Raw genomic sequence first — 17,893 nt, forward strand, 5'->3', positions numbered from 1 at the left:
CCTTTGCTGATTTTGCTTGCATCTTGTCACTAAAACACATTTTAGCCATGGTATGACTGAAAAAAAAAGCTAAACATAGGGTTAGTGGAGGACCCTAGGAGTAATTTCACTCCTAGGTATCTACCCAAGAGAAATTAAACCGTATGTCCACACCAGAAGTTGTACTTATGTTCATAGCATAATGAGTAATAGACCAAAAGTGAAAATAGCCCAAATGTCCATCAACTAATGAATGGATATATCAAGTGTGGTGTAACCACACAATGGAATAATATTTTGCAATAAAAAGAAGCAAAGTACTGGGATGAAACTGTTCTGTGATTAAATTGTGGTGATGGTTACACACCATAGTAAACCAAAATCCATGAAATTGTACACTTTCAATGGGTGAATTGTATATAGTATGTGAATCATATCTTAGAAAAGTTGTTTAAAAAGCATGCGTTGGAGAAAAAAAAAGCATGCACTGAGGACAGGGCTCTCGTGTCCCCTACATCCAGCACATGGCCTGGATAACTCCGGGATGTGGTCTTTATTAAGGTACAGCAAAAGGGAAGCTCTTGTACCCCTGGGCTGAGAGTAACCTTGTGCTTTCCTTTGCCAAGATGCCCTTCCCAGTCAATTGTCTCCAGGGAGCACATATTGAGGTCTGTGTGAATGCTTTCCCTGTCCTCAGTGCATGCTTTTTTTTTTTTTTTCCAATGCATGCTTTTTAAACAACTTTATTAAGATATAATTCACACACCATATACAATTCACCCATTGAAAGTGTACAATTTCATGGATTTTGGTTTATTGTGGTGTGTAACCATTACCACAATTTAATCCATGTCCCTAGAGTTAAGCATTAGTCGCTGTGCTGGCCCCTTGAGGGCTCCATGCACACAAGATGTTTCCTGGCTCTGGGGGTAGATTGCACAGACCGCACTGCATTCCCTCTGTGCCCTTGCTCAACTGACAGCTCTACGGAGGGGGATGACCAGCTTGGGTGGGTGGGTGGGGGTAGACTTAGGCTAGATGACATCAGTCCAGGACCCTGCCTTGGAGGCTATCGACTTTGACCCAGGAGCCTGGAGTGGCCTCTGATGGCACGGGAAGTCCTGGTGCCCACAGCAGCGTCTGAAGGGTGCTGAGTGGGAATGAAGGGCCTGGCAGCTGTGCTTTGGCACAGGGTGTGCTCTGAGCCCACAGGCCCTCAAGTTGTGAGACTTGGCCCGGCTCTGCCCTGGGTATGCACTGGGTGGGCTTTGGGGCCTGGTTTTGCCATGTGACCTCGCTCCTTTCATTTTCATTCTCTCAGTGACAGTGCACCCAGCACCCCCAAGACCCCAGACGGCGGACACTCTTCTCAGGAAGTAAAATCTGAGACCTCATCCAATCCCAGCTCTCCAGAGATCTGCCCCAACAAAGAGAAGTAAGAGAGTCCGGGTGAGGGACAGGCTGGCTTTAGCTCCGTTTGGAGCCCTGAGGCATGCTCTTGGCCTGCAGACAGGCTGAGCATGAGGGCCTGTTGTCTCAGGAACTCCCTGGAATATTAAAGACAACAGGCAGGGGCGGCGGTTGCTGCTGGAGGGCCAGCTTGGCCCTCTGCCAGGCCTGCCTGCTCTTGGGCCTCAGAAGGCCCACCGGGGCCTCGGTGCATGACCAGTGCGTGAGCAGTACGTGACTGTGTGTGACCAGGTGTGTGGCCAGGTGTGTGGCCAGGTGCATGACCAGGGCTCGCCTTGCTCCCCGCCCCCTGCAGGCCCTTCATAAAATTGAAGGAGAACGGCCGAGCCAACATCTCTCGCTCCTCCTCCAGCACCAGCAGCTTCAGCAGCACGGCGGGGGAGGGCGAGGCCGTGGAGGAGTGTGACGGTGGGGTAGGTGGGCCCGTCCAGCCCAGAGGAGTGGGGAGGGGTGCTCCCTGGATAAAGGGGGAGTGTGGAAACAGGGGCTGACCCACTCAGCCAGCTCTGCCCTTTGGGAGCAGGGGTTGAGGGGTGCGCGCCCTCTGACATCGCAGCAGCTGTGGGAGGCCGGAGGCCAGACTGAATGGTGTCCCTGCCGTGGGGCTCCTGGCCGGAGAGGAGAGGGGCCGGGGTTCCCGGGGGCTGGATGGGGGCACTTCGTGGAGGGGGAGGGTTTGGAGCCAGAGCTGAGAGCAGTGGGAAGGAAAAAGCAGATCCGGGTGGGAAGTGGGTGGCAGGAGCTGCCCTGGGTGAGGTGGGGTGGGGGTGGGGACTGTCGCAGGCCGGTCTGGGGTCGGACCACCCGGTGCGGCTGTGGACGGGCTGCGGGGGGGACCGGGAGGCTGGGACTGGCGTGGCTCACCCGGTCTCTCTCCCCAGAGCAGCCAGCCGCCCACAACCTCGCCCTTCAAGCAGGAGGTGTTTGTCTACAGCCCGTCCCTGAGCAGCGAGAGCCCCAGCCTGGGGGCGGCCGCCACCCCCATCATCATGAGCCGGAGTCCCACAGGTCAGTGGCGTCTGGCGGTGTGGCTGCGCAGGCGGGGGCTGTGCCCTGACCGCTGTTTATGGGGGAGACGTGCCCCCCAGCACCCCAAAGTGGCCAGTTTCTGCTCCCGTTGTGCTGTGTCAGTTCCTTTAGCTCTACCAGCTCACTCCTTGTGTTCATCAACTGTAACAGGCCTGAGTTCCTCTTTACTGCTTGCGTCTAGGGGATTGAGGCTCAGAGAGTTCAGTGATTTTCCGGAGACCCCATGGCGAGGGGGTCTGAGACCAGGTCTGTGTGGTTTGAGGCTTCTTCCACTGACCTCGCCCCCTTCCCCGCCCCCACTATTGGTCCAGTGTCCTTTTGTCATAGTGGTTGTTCTGACACTGTAAGGTGAAGAGGTGGGAAGAGTGTTGCAGCAGAGGGAACAGCATATGCGAGGGCCTGGAGGGAATAGAGGCTGTGTGTTCCGGGAACTGCAAGTGGCTGGAGTTCTGGAGCGGAGGGGTGGGAGAGAGACAGGTGAGAGGGATGGGCAAGGCCGGCCATGGAAAGAGTCTGATGAGAGCGCTGGCGTCTTCCTGCCCAGAGCAGGAGCATGGTAACCTGGCTTTGAGGTTTCTTAAATAGAGGAGCATCATCTGGAGTTGAGAAGGCCCATTTGGGCAGCTGGGCTGTCTGTAGAAAGGATTGTTGGGGGCCAAGTGGAGCGGGGGAGCAGGGGGAGGAGATCAGTGAGGGGTTTTCAGTGGGGTGGTGTGGGGTCGGGGCCTTGGTGGTGGCTGGGGCATTGGGGAAGGGAGTGGATTCCAGACATGTCTGGGAGGTAAAATCTGTGGGGCCTGGGAATGGGGGTGGAGGGAGAGCCAGGGTCCAGGCCTTGTGGGCAGAGGCAAAGGAGCAGGCTGGGGAGAGGGTGAGGAGTTGGAGCTGGGGGTGCCTGATGGGTGCCTGGGTGGACTTGTGCAGTGAGGGCTGCTGGTGCTACGGGCACCCAGAAATGGAAGCCTTGCTCCGTGCCTCCAAGGAGGGAAGCATGCGTGGGAGCCAGACTGCCTGGGTCCAAATTCTGGCTCTGCCACTCACTAGTGAGAGCAGGTTCCTTAGCTTTTCTGTGCCTCAGTTTCCCTGAGTAAACAAGTGGGAGGGGCCAGGAAATGGTTTTCTAATTCATATGGCTGGTGGTTCCAGGATTAACTGAGTTATCTCTAGTAAGAGACTCAAAACTGTTTGCTGAGTAATGGATGAAATGATAATCTAAGTCAGTAGTTCTCAACCCAGAGCAGTTTTGCTCTCCCGGGGCATTTGGCAATGCTGCAGGCAGTTTTGATGGTTAGGATTGTGTGTGTGTGTGTGTGTGTGTGTGCATGTGTTGTGTGTGTGTGTGTGTGTGTAGGTGCTACTGGTATCTAGTGGGCTCAGTATTAAGGAAGCTGCTAAACATCCTACAGTACATCCTTATAGCAAAAAACATCTGGCCCAGATGTTGATAAGCTGAGGTTGAGAAAATGTGCTCAGAATGAGAAAACAGAAAGGACCAGTTGGGCCAACAGAGTGCTTTAAACAAAATGCTTCTCGGCTTCTCACAATGCGGGGGTGTTGGCAGAAGGGAATGTGCAGCCTCGGGGGATAAAGGTCAGCTCGTGATTCAAAAGCGAAGTGATCCTTTGTGCTTTGCCTCGGCATGTCCCAGCTAACAGAGCTCGTCACTTGCTTCTCGTGCAGGCCACTGTGGAGCTGGGCTCTAACCGGGACAATACACCTTTCTGAGCCTCAGTTTCCCCATTTGTAAAATGGGGCAGTAATACAAATTCCCTGATTTTTTTTTATTAATACTGAATCCTTATATTGATATTTCTATTTAGTCTCCAGTGGCTTGGAGCAACCAGAAGCAAAAACCCAAAAGTGGAACTGTAACCCATATCAAACCCCAAAACCTGTTCCATAGGTACTCATTACAATGTGTTTTGAAATTTTTTGCCTTTTGGTATATACATTAATTTTCACGATTTAAAAATGGTAAAAAAAAATCCCCATATTTTACATTGGAATCAGATTTCTCTTTCAGGATACTCCAACATGCCAAATTCCCTTATAATTACATGAAATTCAAGCAGATTGTTGGTCCATGCAACTCAAAACTACTAACAGTCTAGTTTTGATCTGTTTGTATGATCTTCACCCAACTCAGTATTCCTGGATTGAAGATCCCTTGAGGAGACAGTTCATTCTAAAGCATTTGGGGTGACCTCACTGCCTGGGCGTGCCTAAGGTGATGGTCAACAGGGACAAGCTGGGCCCCTTTTCCTGGTGGCCATGGCAACAGGAATCTCCATGCCCAAGTCCAGGCCTGGGTCCTGGACTCAAGGAAACCACCACTGCAGTCTCTGGTCCGATTCTGACCAGTAGCCCCCACCCAGGGCCTGGCATATACACTGCTGTGTTGAGTGTGCCCCACATTCTCCTTCTGAGGATGATGCAACTGTTGAGATTTGCTTAAATGGTGGAGCTGGGATTCAAACCTGGGGAGTTATACACTCCTTTGACCCCCTCTTTCCGGAGCTGTCTCCTTCCAGCTCCCAGGTCTCTTCTGCCAGGGAGCCCTCCTGGTCTTCCAGCTGCCGGGCCTCCTCTGGATTTCCACTCATGCACTTCCTTCCAAAACTCCCTGATTTTTAAAATGAGGCTTAACAAAGTATTAAATGAGCGAATGAAAGAATCTGCAACCAAGCATGGCTCCTAGTTGATGTTAAATAGATATCAAAAGAAGCAGGCAGCTAGCACAAGTTTTGAGTCTGTATAGCTTGTTCAGGGTCACATGGGGCAAAATTGGATCTGGAATGGGTCTGGTAACTCCTGCCCGAGCTTATTGCACCACGTGGTGATGCCCCTCCCTTAGCTACCCCTTCCCCACCGTCCCCGCCGCCCCTGGCCCCCACCCAAGCCATGCGCTGTCCAGCTCTGAGGGTCTGCCTTGTACCCTCCTGGAGGTTGTGCTGGGAACCCCAGGAACAGGGCAGGCATGAGGACAGATAGGAGGGAGGGGACAGAGGTGGCCTGGGGGGCTGATATTGCAGCCTTCTGTCATCTCAGATGCGCCAGCCACTCCTCCTGAGCTCCCTGGGTCCAGAGAGGGGATTAGCGGGCTTATGCAGAGAGGCACTCACAGCACGAGGTGGAACCCCTTAATTTGAAACTCCAGGAACAAGCCAGCAGCTTCCAGGTGAACTGGACTGAGTTGTAGCTTCCCCTAGCCAGAGGAAGACCCAGAGAGCCAAGTGAGCCCCTGCCAGGGGTGTGCTGACAGAAGCTTAGCTGGCTCTCCCTCTGCGTGCACACACACACACACACACACACACGCATGCATACACATGTGTGCTGACAGAAGCTTAGCTGGCTCTCCCTCTGCGTGCACACACACACACACACACACACATGTGCACAGACACAGGCTCATGCACAAACACACTCTGTGCACAGGCACATGCACACACACAGATACAGATGTTTATCATACATTTTACTATATAAAGGATCTGAAGCACACAACTGACCAATAATGATAAAATATACAACATTCATTACTGTAAATCCATTTGGCTGGGTGATAATCTCAAAATGCTTTTATTGATGTATGCTTGACCTTTGTATCTGTGTCCAAATTAAGGCTGCAGATGATGAACAAGTGTGGTTTCGACATGAAGGCTGACTGATAGTTTTGTTTATGTTAAGGAGAAAGGCAAAAGTGAAACTAAGTGCAGCTGCTAAGAGAATTTCATTTGTTCTTCCGTGATGGGAACAACTTCTTTGCTGAATTGGATAATAGGTTTCAAATACTGGAAGACTATTTACTCACAAAGTGGCGTCTACAGACACAGCACGTTTTAAAGTTTAAACTGCATTATTAATAATTTCTCCATCACTTCTTAAGTCTAGAGACAATCAGCACAACAATTAAAAAAAAGAAGCCCTGATTTGTAGTGTTTGCTGGTTTCTATAGTATAAAAACTCCACCTCTTGTGATGTCACTGCTTGCAGAGCTGGGAAGAAATGCCTGCCACGGGCCCTTAGGTTGTCCTTCCAACACTGATTCAATAATCAGTTTGAGTCGGCTTAGCACACTGACCCTTCCTTTCTTGGCAGCCCAGTGGCCAAGCGCTTCTTCCTCTAAGAAGTCCAGGGGAGAGGTCCCTTCTGCCAGCTCCCGTCCACCTCCTCCTCCCTATCCATTCCCCCTGCTCCCCACCCAGTCCCCCTCCTTCCCCATCCAGTCCCCCTCCTCCCCCACCCAGTCCTCCTCCTCCCCATCCAGTCTCCCGCCTCCCCATCCAGTTCCCCTCCTCCCCATCGTCTCCTTCCTCCCGATCCAGTCCTCCTCCTCCTCACCCAATCTCCCTCCTCCCCATCCAGTCCTCCTCCTCCACATGCAATCTCCCTCCTCCCCACAGCCCCAGTGATCTCTAGAACTCCTCCCACCTTTTCATGACCACTCTTCTTTCTCCTAGATGCTAAAAGCAGAAACTCCCCGAGGTCAAACCTGAAATTCCGCTTTGATAAGCTCAGCCATGCCAGCTCCAGTGCGGTAAGGATGGGCTTGGGGGTGTCAGCAGGGGGATTGGCCTCCCAGACCCCACATTCCAACTCCTGGGGGCTAGAGGGAGAAGGGGCCTCCCATATCCCATGGTGGGGGGCTCAGAGGGAGGCAGGGGAAGGAGAGCTCTGGCAGGTCTGGGTCTGTTCCCATGTGGTACAGGCATTGGCTTGGGGGTTGCGAGTCACCCTCGCAATACCTGCTGTCACCCCATGACACAGCCTTGATCTGCTGTGAGCTCTGTGCTGCCGCGGGGCCTCCTTTCCCTTGGTCATCTCGGCTGAGCTGAGAGCTGAATACACAGATGTTCCAGTTCGTGCGATTTTGTGGCCTGGCTATTTAACATTCCTGTGTTGATTTTTCTTGCAACAGGGTCACTAATGTGAAAGAGGGGTCCTTTGCCTGTCAAAGGTGAGTCGAGTTTGTCCTGCTGTGGCCACAAGGAGAAGTGTGTCCCTCTAAGGTCAGGGTACCAGAGGCCCTACAACCTTGAGAATGGTCAGGGAGATCCTGCCTGCTGGGGAGGACCCAAAAAGGTCTCCTCATCCCTGAAGCCTTTGTGATGGGACCCGGGTGGGACGGCCTTGGGTGCAGATGGGACAGGCAGTACGGAAGGGCCCACTGGCTCGGGCTGTCTCCCGCCACATGGAGCCTGGTTCTGCGGGCAGGAGGGGCAGTGGGGGGCTCTTCAGCTGCCCTCTGCCTCCTTCCTCCTGGCCACGCTGCCTCAGTCCTTGGCTGGGGCTCTGGCTGGCACATGTCCTCCCTGTGTGCCCAGCGCTGCCCCTGGCCCCCCACACATTGTGAGGCACGTCGGCTTCCAGTAGAGAGGGACATTGGTCCGACTCGCCCCTCTCGTGGCCTGAAGTCCTGCTAGTGACATTGGCTGAGACGCATCTGACACCCTCGGCCCCGTCCCCGCTGTGGGACTCCCAGGGGGCAAGGTGTCGTTGGAAGCAGGGGGAGGGGCACAGCTGAGCCCACCTGTGTAAAATGGATTTAGGAAAAAGAGAAGAGAAAATGAGAATGTTGGTGTTCACCTCAAGCTCCCATCAGGTGCCTCAGTTTACCCAGTTAATGTTTATGCTGCCCTTCTTGGGTCGGCAAAGACTACCCCTGTTGGGTGGGTTTCTGGCACCTTGTGCTCGGCTCCCTCTTCGTCCTGGGTGCGTTCATTGGCTGGAGCAATGGGCACGTCTGTTCCCCGCCCCTGCTGTGAGGTCCACCCCGTCGCGGTTTGTGTCCTCCCTTCTTCCTTTCCAGAATGCTTGGTCATCATCTCCTCCTCCTTGTCACCTCCAGGGAAGCCCAGATTCTGTCCTGGAGAAGGCTCCTGTTCCACCAGTTTGGGGGTGCCGTCCACTGCTCCGATCGTCACAGGCCCGCTGCCCCACCCGGCCACCTGCCCTCCAGGCCAGCTGCCCGCCCCAGGGCCCCGGCCCCATCACAGCCCTGCCTGGCCCTTCGCCAAGATGCCCTGCAAGCTCCTCCCCACCCCCGACAAGGCCATCCTCCTCGCGGCTCCCCACCCCGACCTCCTCCTGGAGTGACGTCTTTCTGGGTCACCAGTCATCTCGTTTTGTCTGCAGAGGAAAAGAGAGTTGGGCAAGGGGGGCCTCAGGGTACTGGGGGCTCTCTCAGAGCCTGGAGGGAATCATCTCCCTCAGGGGCAGAGAGGAGAGGGGTGAGGCGGGGAGCAGGGGCCAGGAGCAGAACACTGCGCCGCAGCCTTCTTGGATGTGGCCAGCGGGAGCCTGCAGCCGCGGCGCGTGCATGCTGGTGCTTTCTGGGAGCCGAGATTCATAGCACTCCTGGAAGCTGACCTGATAAAAGTGGGCCCTACTGCTCTCCCCATCTGAGGGTCTCCGGAACATCTATCTGCATCTGTGCTGAGCACTTCTTACCCATCTACTGATACCAGGCCTCGCGCTGCCTCTGTCCCTGCAACCAGAGTATCCCGAGATGGGCACGGGCTGCGAGGGGCGCTGCACGCTCCCTTCACTGCAGCTGGAGTTTTTGGTCCCGCCTAAGCCCGTGCAGGCTCCTCATTGTCACTGCTGTGGGACCAGCCCCGTGTCAGTCTGTCCCCGCCAAGTGGACATTTTTCCCTCGAAGGGGTGGGCAGCCAGGAGTGAGAAGGCATCCAGGGGGCGCGAGGGCTTGGGCTCGTGCGCTTTGGTTGAGGAAAACCTCTGGGCCCAAAGGCTGGGTGGGGTCTGCTGTTGTGGAGCTTGGTGGGCGGCATAAATACCTCATGGCACCCACTTCTCGAGGGCGAGCCGGAGTGGCAGGGTGGGGGGCGATGTGTCAGGATCTAGCTAGGCTGACGCGTGGGGAGTAGAACTTAGGGGTGAGGAGGGAGGAAGCCAAGCATCCTTCAGCAGCTTATGTCTGGGCTTCGGAAGGGGCCCCCACGCTGCCTTCAGAGCTGTTTCCTTCCACTGTGTCTGGGTCGCGCTTCCCCAGTCCTCCTCTCACTGCTGGTCTGTAGGCACTGGTCCCTTCTGCAGGATTCCTGCTGCCTGAGTTCCAGTCGGAGCCGCCTTGTCCAGGTGAGCCAGCTCCTTCTGGCTTCTCGTCCACGTCATTCTGGGGTGTGATGGGTTGTTCCTGGTGCTCGGCTTTGGCGGGGTTTAAGGTGGCGTGTCCTCCAAGTGAAACATCAAGTTCAAGGGCAGATCCTTGGACGGCATGCAGCTTCAAGGGCATCTGGTACATCCGGCTCTGCCGAGCAGATGACAAGGGGATTTCCAACCAGATGCTTTATTTGCATTGAGCTGGGTGTATTCCCAAGGCCAGGCACACCCATGTCACACTTTCGGGAACTGTTCTGACAATTTCCCTGTTGCTTTTGACGTTAGAGAAAAATCTTCGTCCTTTGGACCCGCCCATGTGGAAATGGCAGAGTCCTCTGTGCAGGCTGGGTTGACCTCTTCCATTTCGTTGTTTGGGAAATGAGTTGAAGTGAAGTACTAGCGCAGTGAAATTTATTTGAGTCAGAAGGTCAACACAGATAATGTTTAGTTTTATTGGGTTCTACGAAACATCATTTTAGCGGTGGCCACGGCTGGAACGAGGCCTGTGGATTCTGTCAGGGTTCCATGGCTACGTTTCTGAAGGAATTTGAGAGGGCTAGGTGCATTTCTTTAAAAAAAATCCTAACATTCTGGCTGGCGCCTCTGGGTAGCTAGTATCCATAGCTGCTGGGTGGTTGCACTGTGCTGCATCGTGGGCTGGAGGCTTCCTGAGGTTTTCGGGTTGGCTCCAATCTGTCCCATTTGGGGAACCTCCTACCCTCCTCCCTCTGCTGCTCTGGCTTCTGACCCCCACATCCCCCAACTCCTGGGAAGGCTTTGCCCCTGCACCCTGACGGCTCGGTGTGTCCAGAGCAACTGAGAGGCACGGTGGTGACCCCTGAGAAGCAGAGACCTGAAAAGGCATCTCCACCCTTTATTTACTTTTGGGGTTCTCTGGGTAGGATCTGAAATATCCGTCTGGGCCTTGCCTCACCATCTCTAGGAAGTCCTTCCCGTGGCTCCCGAAGTGCCCACTACCTGTCCACCTGAGGTCCCAGTGCTGAGGTGGGGGCGGGGGAGCAGCGATGGACTCCATGTCCCCTCGCCACCTGGACCGTGGCTCAGGCAGCTCAGGCAGCTCAGGCTCCTGGAGGGCTGTTTCCCCCACTCTCCCTGCCTTTACTCCAAGCCACAGGGCTTTTTCCATTATTGCTGCTCTTGGTCTCGGTGCTCAAAGATTTGCGAATGTCCCCCTGAGCCTATGATTAGACTCGTTTATATGGTGCAGATGCTGGAATGTGAGGCATCTCCACTCGTGAGCTCCTAGAAGAAGGGGTTTCCTGGCCACATCTCTGTCTCTGGCTCTTGCCCGATTCACTGGAAAAAAAAAAACAAAACATGGCTTTCGGGCACCCATATGGCTCTAGCTAAGTTGATGTTTTAAAAACAGATGCAGAAAGAGCTCTAGATAGAAGGTCTTAGCCAGAGTTTCTGTCTAGGCTAATGAATGCAAAATGGTGTTTCTTGAAAAATACTCTGTGGTTCAGCCTTATCCACATCCTCTCTATGCCCCAACCTTCTTGGAAATAGTACATCATCTAGTCCACCCATGTCATCATACACGTGAGAAAAGTCCCCATGAGAGGAAACAATTCACTTGAGGTCACACAGCCAACCGGTGGCAAAATGGGGATTTGAACCCACCACCCAGCAGTCTTCCCTCTGCACTACTTGCGTGGTTGGTTGAGTACGTGGCTGTATTTCCTGGGGCTCTGGGTTTGGGGAAGCCAGTATGCTGGTGCCTCAGCACATGTCAGGAGACAATTGCACTCAGGGATGCTGGCCGGGCCTCAGTGTCTGTTCTTTGTTTCTGGAAGGAGATTCTCTTGGACTTTTCAGGGAAGGCCCTGGGGCTTTGGATGCAGCTTGAGTAAAGAAAAGGAGGAGGGAATGTGATTCCTGTGAACAGGTCTTCTCTGGCTCAGGCGATTTGGTTCACCAACCCTTGTCTGCGGTGGAATGAAGGCTAAGGCAGAGATGCCGCTTACCAACCCTCGGCTTTCCCTTTTAAGTTAAGAGGAAAAGAGGTCAAAGAAGACTCTTCAGTTCTCCCTGATTCTTAGACAAAGATGGTTCATAAACATTTAGGCTCAAGCAATGAGGCAGGGGAAGAGCCCGTTTCACATCGTACCCCTGACCCTTTAAGGTGCCAAGTCAAACACTACCTTTCCCATTCATTTCCAAGTCAGCAGAGACAGGTGTGTTGTGGGGTCTCCGTCTCAGACTACGGGCGGCTGGTGGGTCCATGGCCAGGCTGCTGCACTCAGGACCCCCGGCTTGTCCCCCATAGCCACTCCTTTCTCAGAGGTAAGGGCGCGTCCATAAACATTAGCCAAGGCTGTCCCTGCAGCCTGCTGGGGCACGGGCTGGGGCACATTTCTGCCAAGCTCTGCCATCCCTTTTACCACCAGCCCCTTGCCCACCCCAAGCCTATGCTCCCCGCTTTCAGCTGGGCTAGTGTCTCCGAGGGCACCCACTCCGTGTGTGTCCTTCTTGTAGGAGGAAGAAGACAAAAGCTCTCTGGGGCCAAGGGCAGCAGAGCCCTGCCTAGTGAGTGGCTGTAGGGCCAGTGACTCTGTCCTGTGTCTTACTAGCCCTGGGGAGAGGGCAACGGGCAGGAAGGCTGGAATGGAGTTGCCACCGTCTTTGATTTTGTGACATTTCTGCTTGAAAGGGCCAACTCCCCTGGCCCACTCCCTAGCTGTGTGCCGCCTCTCTCTTGTCCTGGATGTTACCCCCTGGCGCTCCGGCCTGAGGAGCGCTGACATTTACGTGTGAAGAGATTGCTGTGTGTGATAGAACCTAAGAACCGTAACTTGGAAATGATGATGCATATGATGATGATTTTTCTTTCTTTCCTCCTCGCGAGGAGGTGATTCGTAGACCCCGATCGCCTATGTAATGTAAATAGTGTACATTTAATTTATTGCTATGGTAGCACATTGTATTTGTTAATGTATAAAACAAATTCTAAAAGGTTGACAAATGTATATTTTGTTGCTTAAATGTGTCTTTGCAGAAATTGACAATAAATAACATATTTTGTGTCCATCAGTGTTCAGATTTCTTTGGATGGGGCCCCAGTCTGAGCATTACCTTTTGGTTGACCAGATTGCATACGTCAGCCCACAGGCATACTGTACATGGTTATTTCAGCCTGAAATGTGATTTAAACTTTCAAAATGAGCTGTCAGTGTTTAAAAATATGGAAATTTAACATAAAATCTGAATTTTCTGCTGTTTTAAAAAAATCAGGTGCTGGATCCATTTCTTTGGCAAGAATGAGCCAGAGCTCAGCAGAGGTCCCTGTATGTGGGACCCGAATGCACCACAGTCCCCACCATGTCCTGTTGTTCACACCTGGAGCATTTCACTCATTCCTCTTATTTGCTTGGCCCCTGTAGGTATCTGAGTTTGAGATCCCTCTTCTTCACTGATTCGTCTTCATCCTTCAGGTTTCTTGTCCTGCTCACTTTCTTTCCCAAATTTCCAATTCACTTCTTCGAGGATTCTTCCATGATTAATTGCCCCCTCTTTGTATCCCCTTTTAATCCCAAATGTGCATGCTCTTATGTACACTTTGCCTTGCAGCTTTTGGATGTGGGTTTAGATATATCTATTTTTTCTTAAGACTTTTGAAGGCAAGAAATAGCTCTTAAGTGTCTGCCAGGATTTGGTTGTACGATCTTGGGCAACTTTCTTAACTTCCCTGGATTTGCATTTTCTTTTAGGTGTAATATCATAAAAATAATCCACATGCTGGGCAGGGGATACAAACGAATTCATTTTGGGGAAAGAGCTTTGGAAAAAAATTACAAGTGTTATTCAAGCACCAGAGGCTAATAATAATGATGATAATATCAGCTGACATGTATCAAATGCTTGCCATGTGCTGAGGGTTTTGCATAGAGCCAGTTCTGTAACACAACATATGCGTTCTCAATATCACCATGCCAGGCAAAACTGGGCCACCACGGGGTTCATGGGAAAATTGAAAATGACACTCAAAACTTTGTAAGTGACACATTAAAAATAAGAAAGATAGGGACTTAATAAAATGTTAGCACAGTTTTACACATACTAAATGATTAACATTACAATAAATACAGCAATTCTTTCTAAAAAACATCTGAAGTTTGTTTATGGAAATGCGTGTCGGAAGAGTGGCAGCTTGTGAGCAATTGTGACGAGAAGAGAATTGGACAGCGCTTGTGACACCAGGTGTGAATGGGTTTGGCTCATGACACGTGGTGAACTGGGGTAGCTGGTGGGTATTTAAGGTGTGTGCGTGTGTGTTTTTTGTCTATTCCCATGCATCTTGATCCAGCTGAGAGCAGTTTTCTGTGTTTGTCTAGTATTTCTCACAGCCGAACGTGCATAAGCAAATATGACATTCACATTGTACTCAACATTTTCCCTAATATATCAATCACGTTGGATCAAATTCGCGTTTTCAAAGCAAGTGTTAAAGTAGAACTTACTGTATTACCTGATTCGGTCATTAAAACAACCCTGTAAGACACATGTTGTTATACCCATTTCACTTAAGAGATCAGAATCAAATTTCAATTTAAGATCCAAATCTGTCATGCTGATCTCAATATGAAGCTCCATTATCCTCACCATGCCAGTGGGTAGGGATGTCTGCTGCTCCCAGCCTCATGTTAGCACTCCTCCTCTCAGCTTTGCAACAGTCTCCGCTTTTGTCCAGATGCTAGCTGGCAGCTACAGGTGGTCTTGAAAATGTGAAGGCAAGAGATAACCAACCAATCCCTGACTCATTGAGGGTGTGGTTGGGGCACCCCCAATCGTGTAGGAATGGTGAAGGACAAGTCAAATGCTCTTCGTCTTTCGTTGAGTACAAAGGCTATCCCTCTCCTTGGATATTGCCTGGGATTGATGTGGGGATTTGGTTGACTGCTGGTTCTGATGAAATGGTGCCTCTGCAAGCTCTATGGCGATGAGGTTGGTGCCAGTGATTCCAACGGTTCTCTGAATTTGGGATGTGAATTTAGTGCCTTGTGTTCTCTACTTGGGCCTCTGTCAATGTATTCCCACTTGGTACCCAACACTTTGCTTTGGATCTTTTCTCACCATCCTGATCGTTCTCTGAATACATTTTGATTTCTCCGTATCTTTCTAGAAATGTGATCCCTGGAGGTATATGCAGGGCAAGACTGTCATTTCCTTTATCCTAGAGACTGTTTCCATTGATGAGGTCCAAAGCCACAACACAATTAGGCTTTTTTTGAACTTACTGTTGGCTAACCCTTTTCCTTATTTCTTTATTGACATTATGTTGCTGCTAAGCTGCATTTCCTTCATCTTGTGAGTCTGGGTTGGGGAACAGAAGGGAGGGAAATCACATTTTTCCCTTTGGGAGGTTCAATTTTAGCCTTTGACCCAGTGATTTTACTTCTAATAAATATGTTTTGGTAACAATAAAAAAAATGCATGTGAGAATGTTTTGCTCAGCTTTTATAATTGTGAGAAACAGGAGAAAAATCCCTGCTTATCCAAGAAATTAAAGTTATGTTACATCTTTTTGAGAGAATATTAGACAAGCCATTAAAGAAGCATATTTTAAAGACCGTTTAATAATTTGGGAAATTGCTTACAATATAATGTAAGTTAAAGAAGATAAAAAGAGATAGAAAAACTGTGCCTGTTTTATGATCCTATTATAGACTCATACCTAAAACAAAACTTGGAAGAAAATATAGAAAATGTTAACAGTGTTTATCTGTGAGAGGTGAAATTACCGGTGACTTTTTCTTCTTATATATTTTCCAAGTTTTATATAAATATATTTTATATATTTTTATATATTTTCCAAATTTTGTTCCAAGAATATTATTTTTTTGTGGTTTGTTTCCTCGTTCTAGTCAGAGGAGATTCTTTTAGGTCCCTGTGTTAGAACTCATTTGGTTTCAAGTGTCAAAAGCCCAGTTCAGACAGTTCAGACTGGCTGAAGGAAAATGATAATTATTGGCTCAGGAAGTTGGGGCAGACATAGGGATGCCTGCTGAGGAGTAGGGACGGTGGGAATTAGGAGCTCAGGTACTGGCATCCAGTGATGCTGAAAGTCAGTCTCTCCCCCTCTCTCCTCTTGTGTCTCTCCTTGCTCCTCTCTGTGTGTTGGCTTATCCCACAGCAGAGAGATTGGCTCCAATAGCCAAGCCTCCATGTTTACACTCTGTAATCTAAGAAGAGAGGGTTACAGATGAGCAAACACTGCTCATCTCCAGTTTGACAGATTCCAGGAAAGAATGCAGATGCCCAGGCTTGCATCGTGTGTTCATCCCTTGGGCCACTCTTCATGCACAGAGGAATGATCACAGTGATTGGTCCAGTCAAAGTCACAGACTTGCCCCCATGACCTTGGAGGTGGGTGTTTATAATTGATAGCCTCAAAGGATCATTTAGTCCTGGGGAGGAGTTATCTAAAGGAAAGGGGATACTGTTATCTGAAGAAGCTTGGGGGACTGACAAAACCATAGTTGCTGTAATCCTCTCTCATCTTTATTCTGCTACCTTCTGTTCTACATTTACTATTTCAGTCAACTTCCTGCATCTGCAGACCTGATAACTGTCCCTTCATTGGTGAAAAAGAAAAACTACACATACAAAAAAACTAAAACCTTGGAAATAGAGTTAAATAGCTTATGTGGCAAATGCTTTGAAGAGGTGAGTCTTTTTGTGGTGCCTCCTGGGAAAATAAAAAAGGTCATGAGAAGAAGTCGTATTGTTTTCTCTCCTTTGTAGCCTCTGTATTTTGTTGTGTGAGGATGTGATGCTTGGAGCAGCTGCAGCCATTTTGTGTCCATACAGGTGAGGCCTAAGGCGCAAAGACAACAAGCTGAAGATAGAGTGAAAAGAAATAACTTTTTTTAAAAACTTTTTTTATTGTATAATATAACATATATACGAAGCAAAGAAATTGAAAAAGCAGTAGTTTTCAAAGCACTCTCCAACAAGTAGTTACAGGACAGAACCGAGAGTTTGTCATGGGCTGCCATACGATCCTCTCATATTTTTCCTTCTAGCTGCTCCAGAAGGAATATTTCTGGGGCAAAATATTTAAATAAATATTTTTTATCATCACAATCAACTTTTTTTCCTCTTTTTTTTTTTTGAAAAATAACATATATACAAAAAAGCTATATATTTCAAAGTACAGCACCACAATTAGTTGTAGAAAATATTTCAGACTTTGACATGGGTTACAATTTCACAATTTTAGGTTTTTACTTCTAGCTGCTCTAAAATACTGGAGACTAAAAGAGATATCAATTTAAAGATTCAGGAAGCATATTCATTTGTAAAATCCTATCTCCTCTGTATGACTCCACCATCACCTTTGATCTTTCCATCTCTAGGGGAGTCTGGGCTATGGTAATTCTAAATTTTTGATATTGGAAGGGTCTGTCACTAATATGGGGTAGGGAGATGTAACTATCTATCTGATGTTCTGGAGAGGCTCAGCTAGGTTTCAGGACTTATCTTGACCAAGGACCCCTCAAGAGGTTGTAGGTTTCTGGAAAGTTACTCTAGAGTGTGGAACCCTTGTGGAATCTTATATATTGCCCTAGGTGTTCTTTAAGATCGGCTGGAATGGTCTTGGTTGGGGGTTGGCAGGTTATGATAGGTAGCAAGGTCTAACTGAAGCTTGCGTAAGAACAACCTCCAGAGTAGCCTCTTGGCTCTGTTTGAACTCTCTCTGCCCTGAGACTTTATTAGTTACACTTCTTTCCCTTGTTTTGGTCAAAATGGAATGGAGCCTGATCTCCAGCTCGGCAGGTGAGAATTCTTGTCACTGAGCCACTGTTGCACTGCCCTTGCCAATACTTTTTGATTATTTGCTTAGTATACTCTAGGATGTATCCAGGCATTACAATAATCTGTACAGGTTTAAAGGACCTCTTTCTAATTCTGTGCTCCTGGTGTTGCAGTTGTTCAAATGAAATATACAGATAGGTTGAGTTAGATTATGCACTACAGAAAATTTCAGTTCCAGACCAAATAAACCTTTCTTCCATTGGTCTCAAAGAATATGTGTGGTTCTAAAATACAGACATTATTTTCCTTGCCCCTGGGTTCGAATTACTTTAACCCCAACCTGTTTGGCTTCATTCTTATCTCTAACTATCAGGTTGTATATATAAACAGCTTCTCAAAATCCAGAAATAATAATTACTGCACCGGACTTAATGTGTCAGCTCTAAAATCTTACAATCTAGGCCTCTGTTTTCTTATAAGCATTTTCTAAAGGTGACCATACCACTCTTGTTCT

At 49.6% G+C, this 17,893-nt stretch overlaps 1 protein-coding gene across 8 annotated transcripts in view; it reads left to right on the forward strand.

Annotated features, from left to right (window-relative positions):
• Nucleotides 1-12,649, forward strand: part of RAP1GAP2 (RAP1 GTPase activating protein 2) — a 232,699-nt gene extending 220,050 nt beyond the window's left edge. For all 8 annotated transcript variants that reach the window (XM_077165552.1, XM_077165549.1, XM_077165546.1 and 5 more), the window contains 6 exons: nucleotides 1,301-1,414; nucleotides 1,745-1,862; nucleotides 2,331-2,457; nucleotides 6,939-7,015; nucleotides 7,397-7,435; nucleotides 8,327-12,649. In XM_077165552.1, the coding sequence (XP_077021667.1) occupies nucleotides 1,301-1,414; nucleotides 1,745-1,862; nucleotides 2,331-2,457; nucleotides 6,939-7,015; nucleotides 7,397-7,405 (445 nt within the window). In that variant the 3' untranslated portion in view covers nucleotides 7,406-7,435; nucleotides 8,327-12,649. The remainder of the gene's footprint in view (nucleotides 1-1,300; nucleotides 1,415-1,744; nucleotides 1,863-2,330; nucleotides 2,458-6,938; nucleotides 7,016-7,396; nucleotides 7,436-8,326) is intronic.
• Nucleotides 12,650-17,893: the final 5,244 nt, after the last annotated feature.

This window comes from Tamandua tetradactyla, chromosome 6 (genome assembly GCF_023851605.1).
Source record: "Tamandua tetradactyla isolate mTamTet1 chromosome 6, mTamTet1.pri, whole genome shotgun sequence".
NCBI lineage: Eukaryota > Metazoa > Chordata > Mammalia > Pilosa > Myrmecophagidae > Tamandua > Tamandua tetradactyla.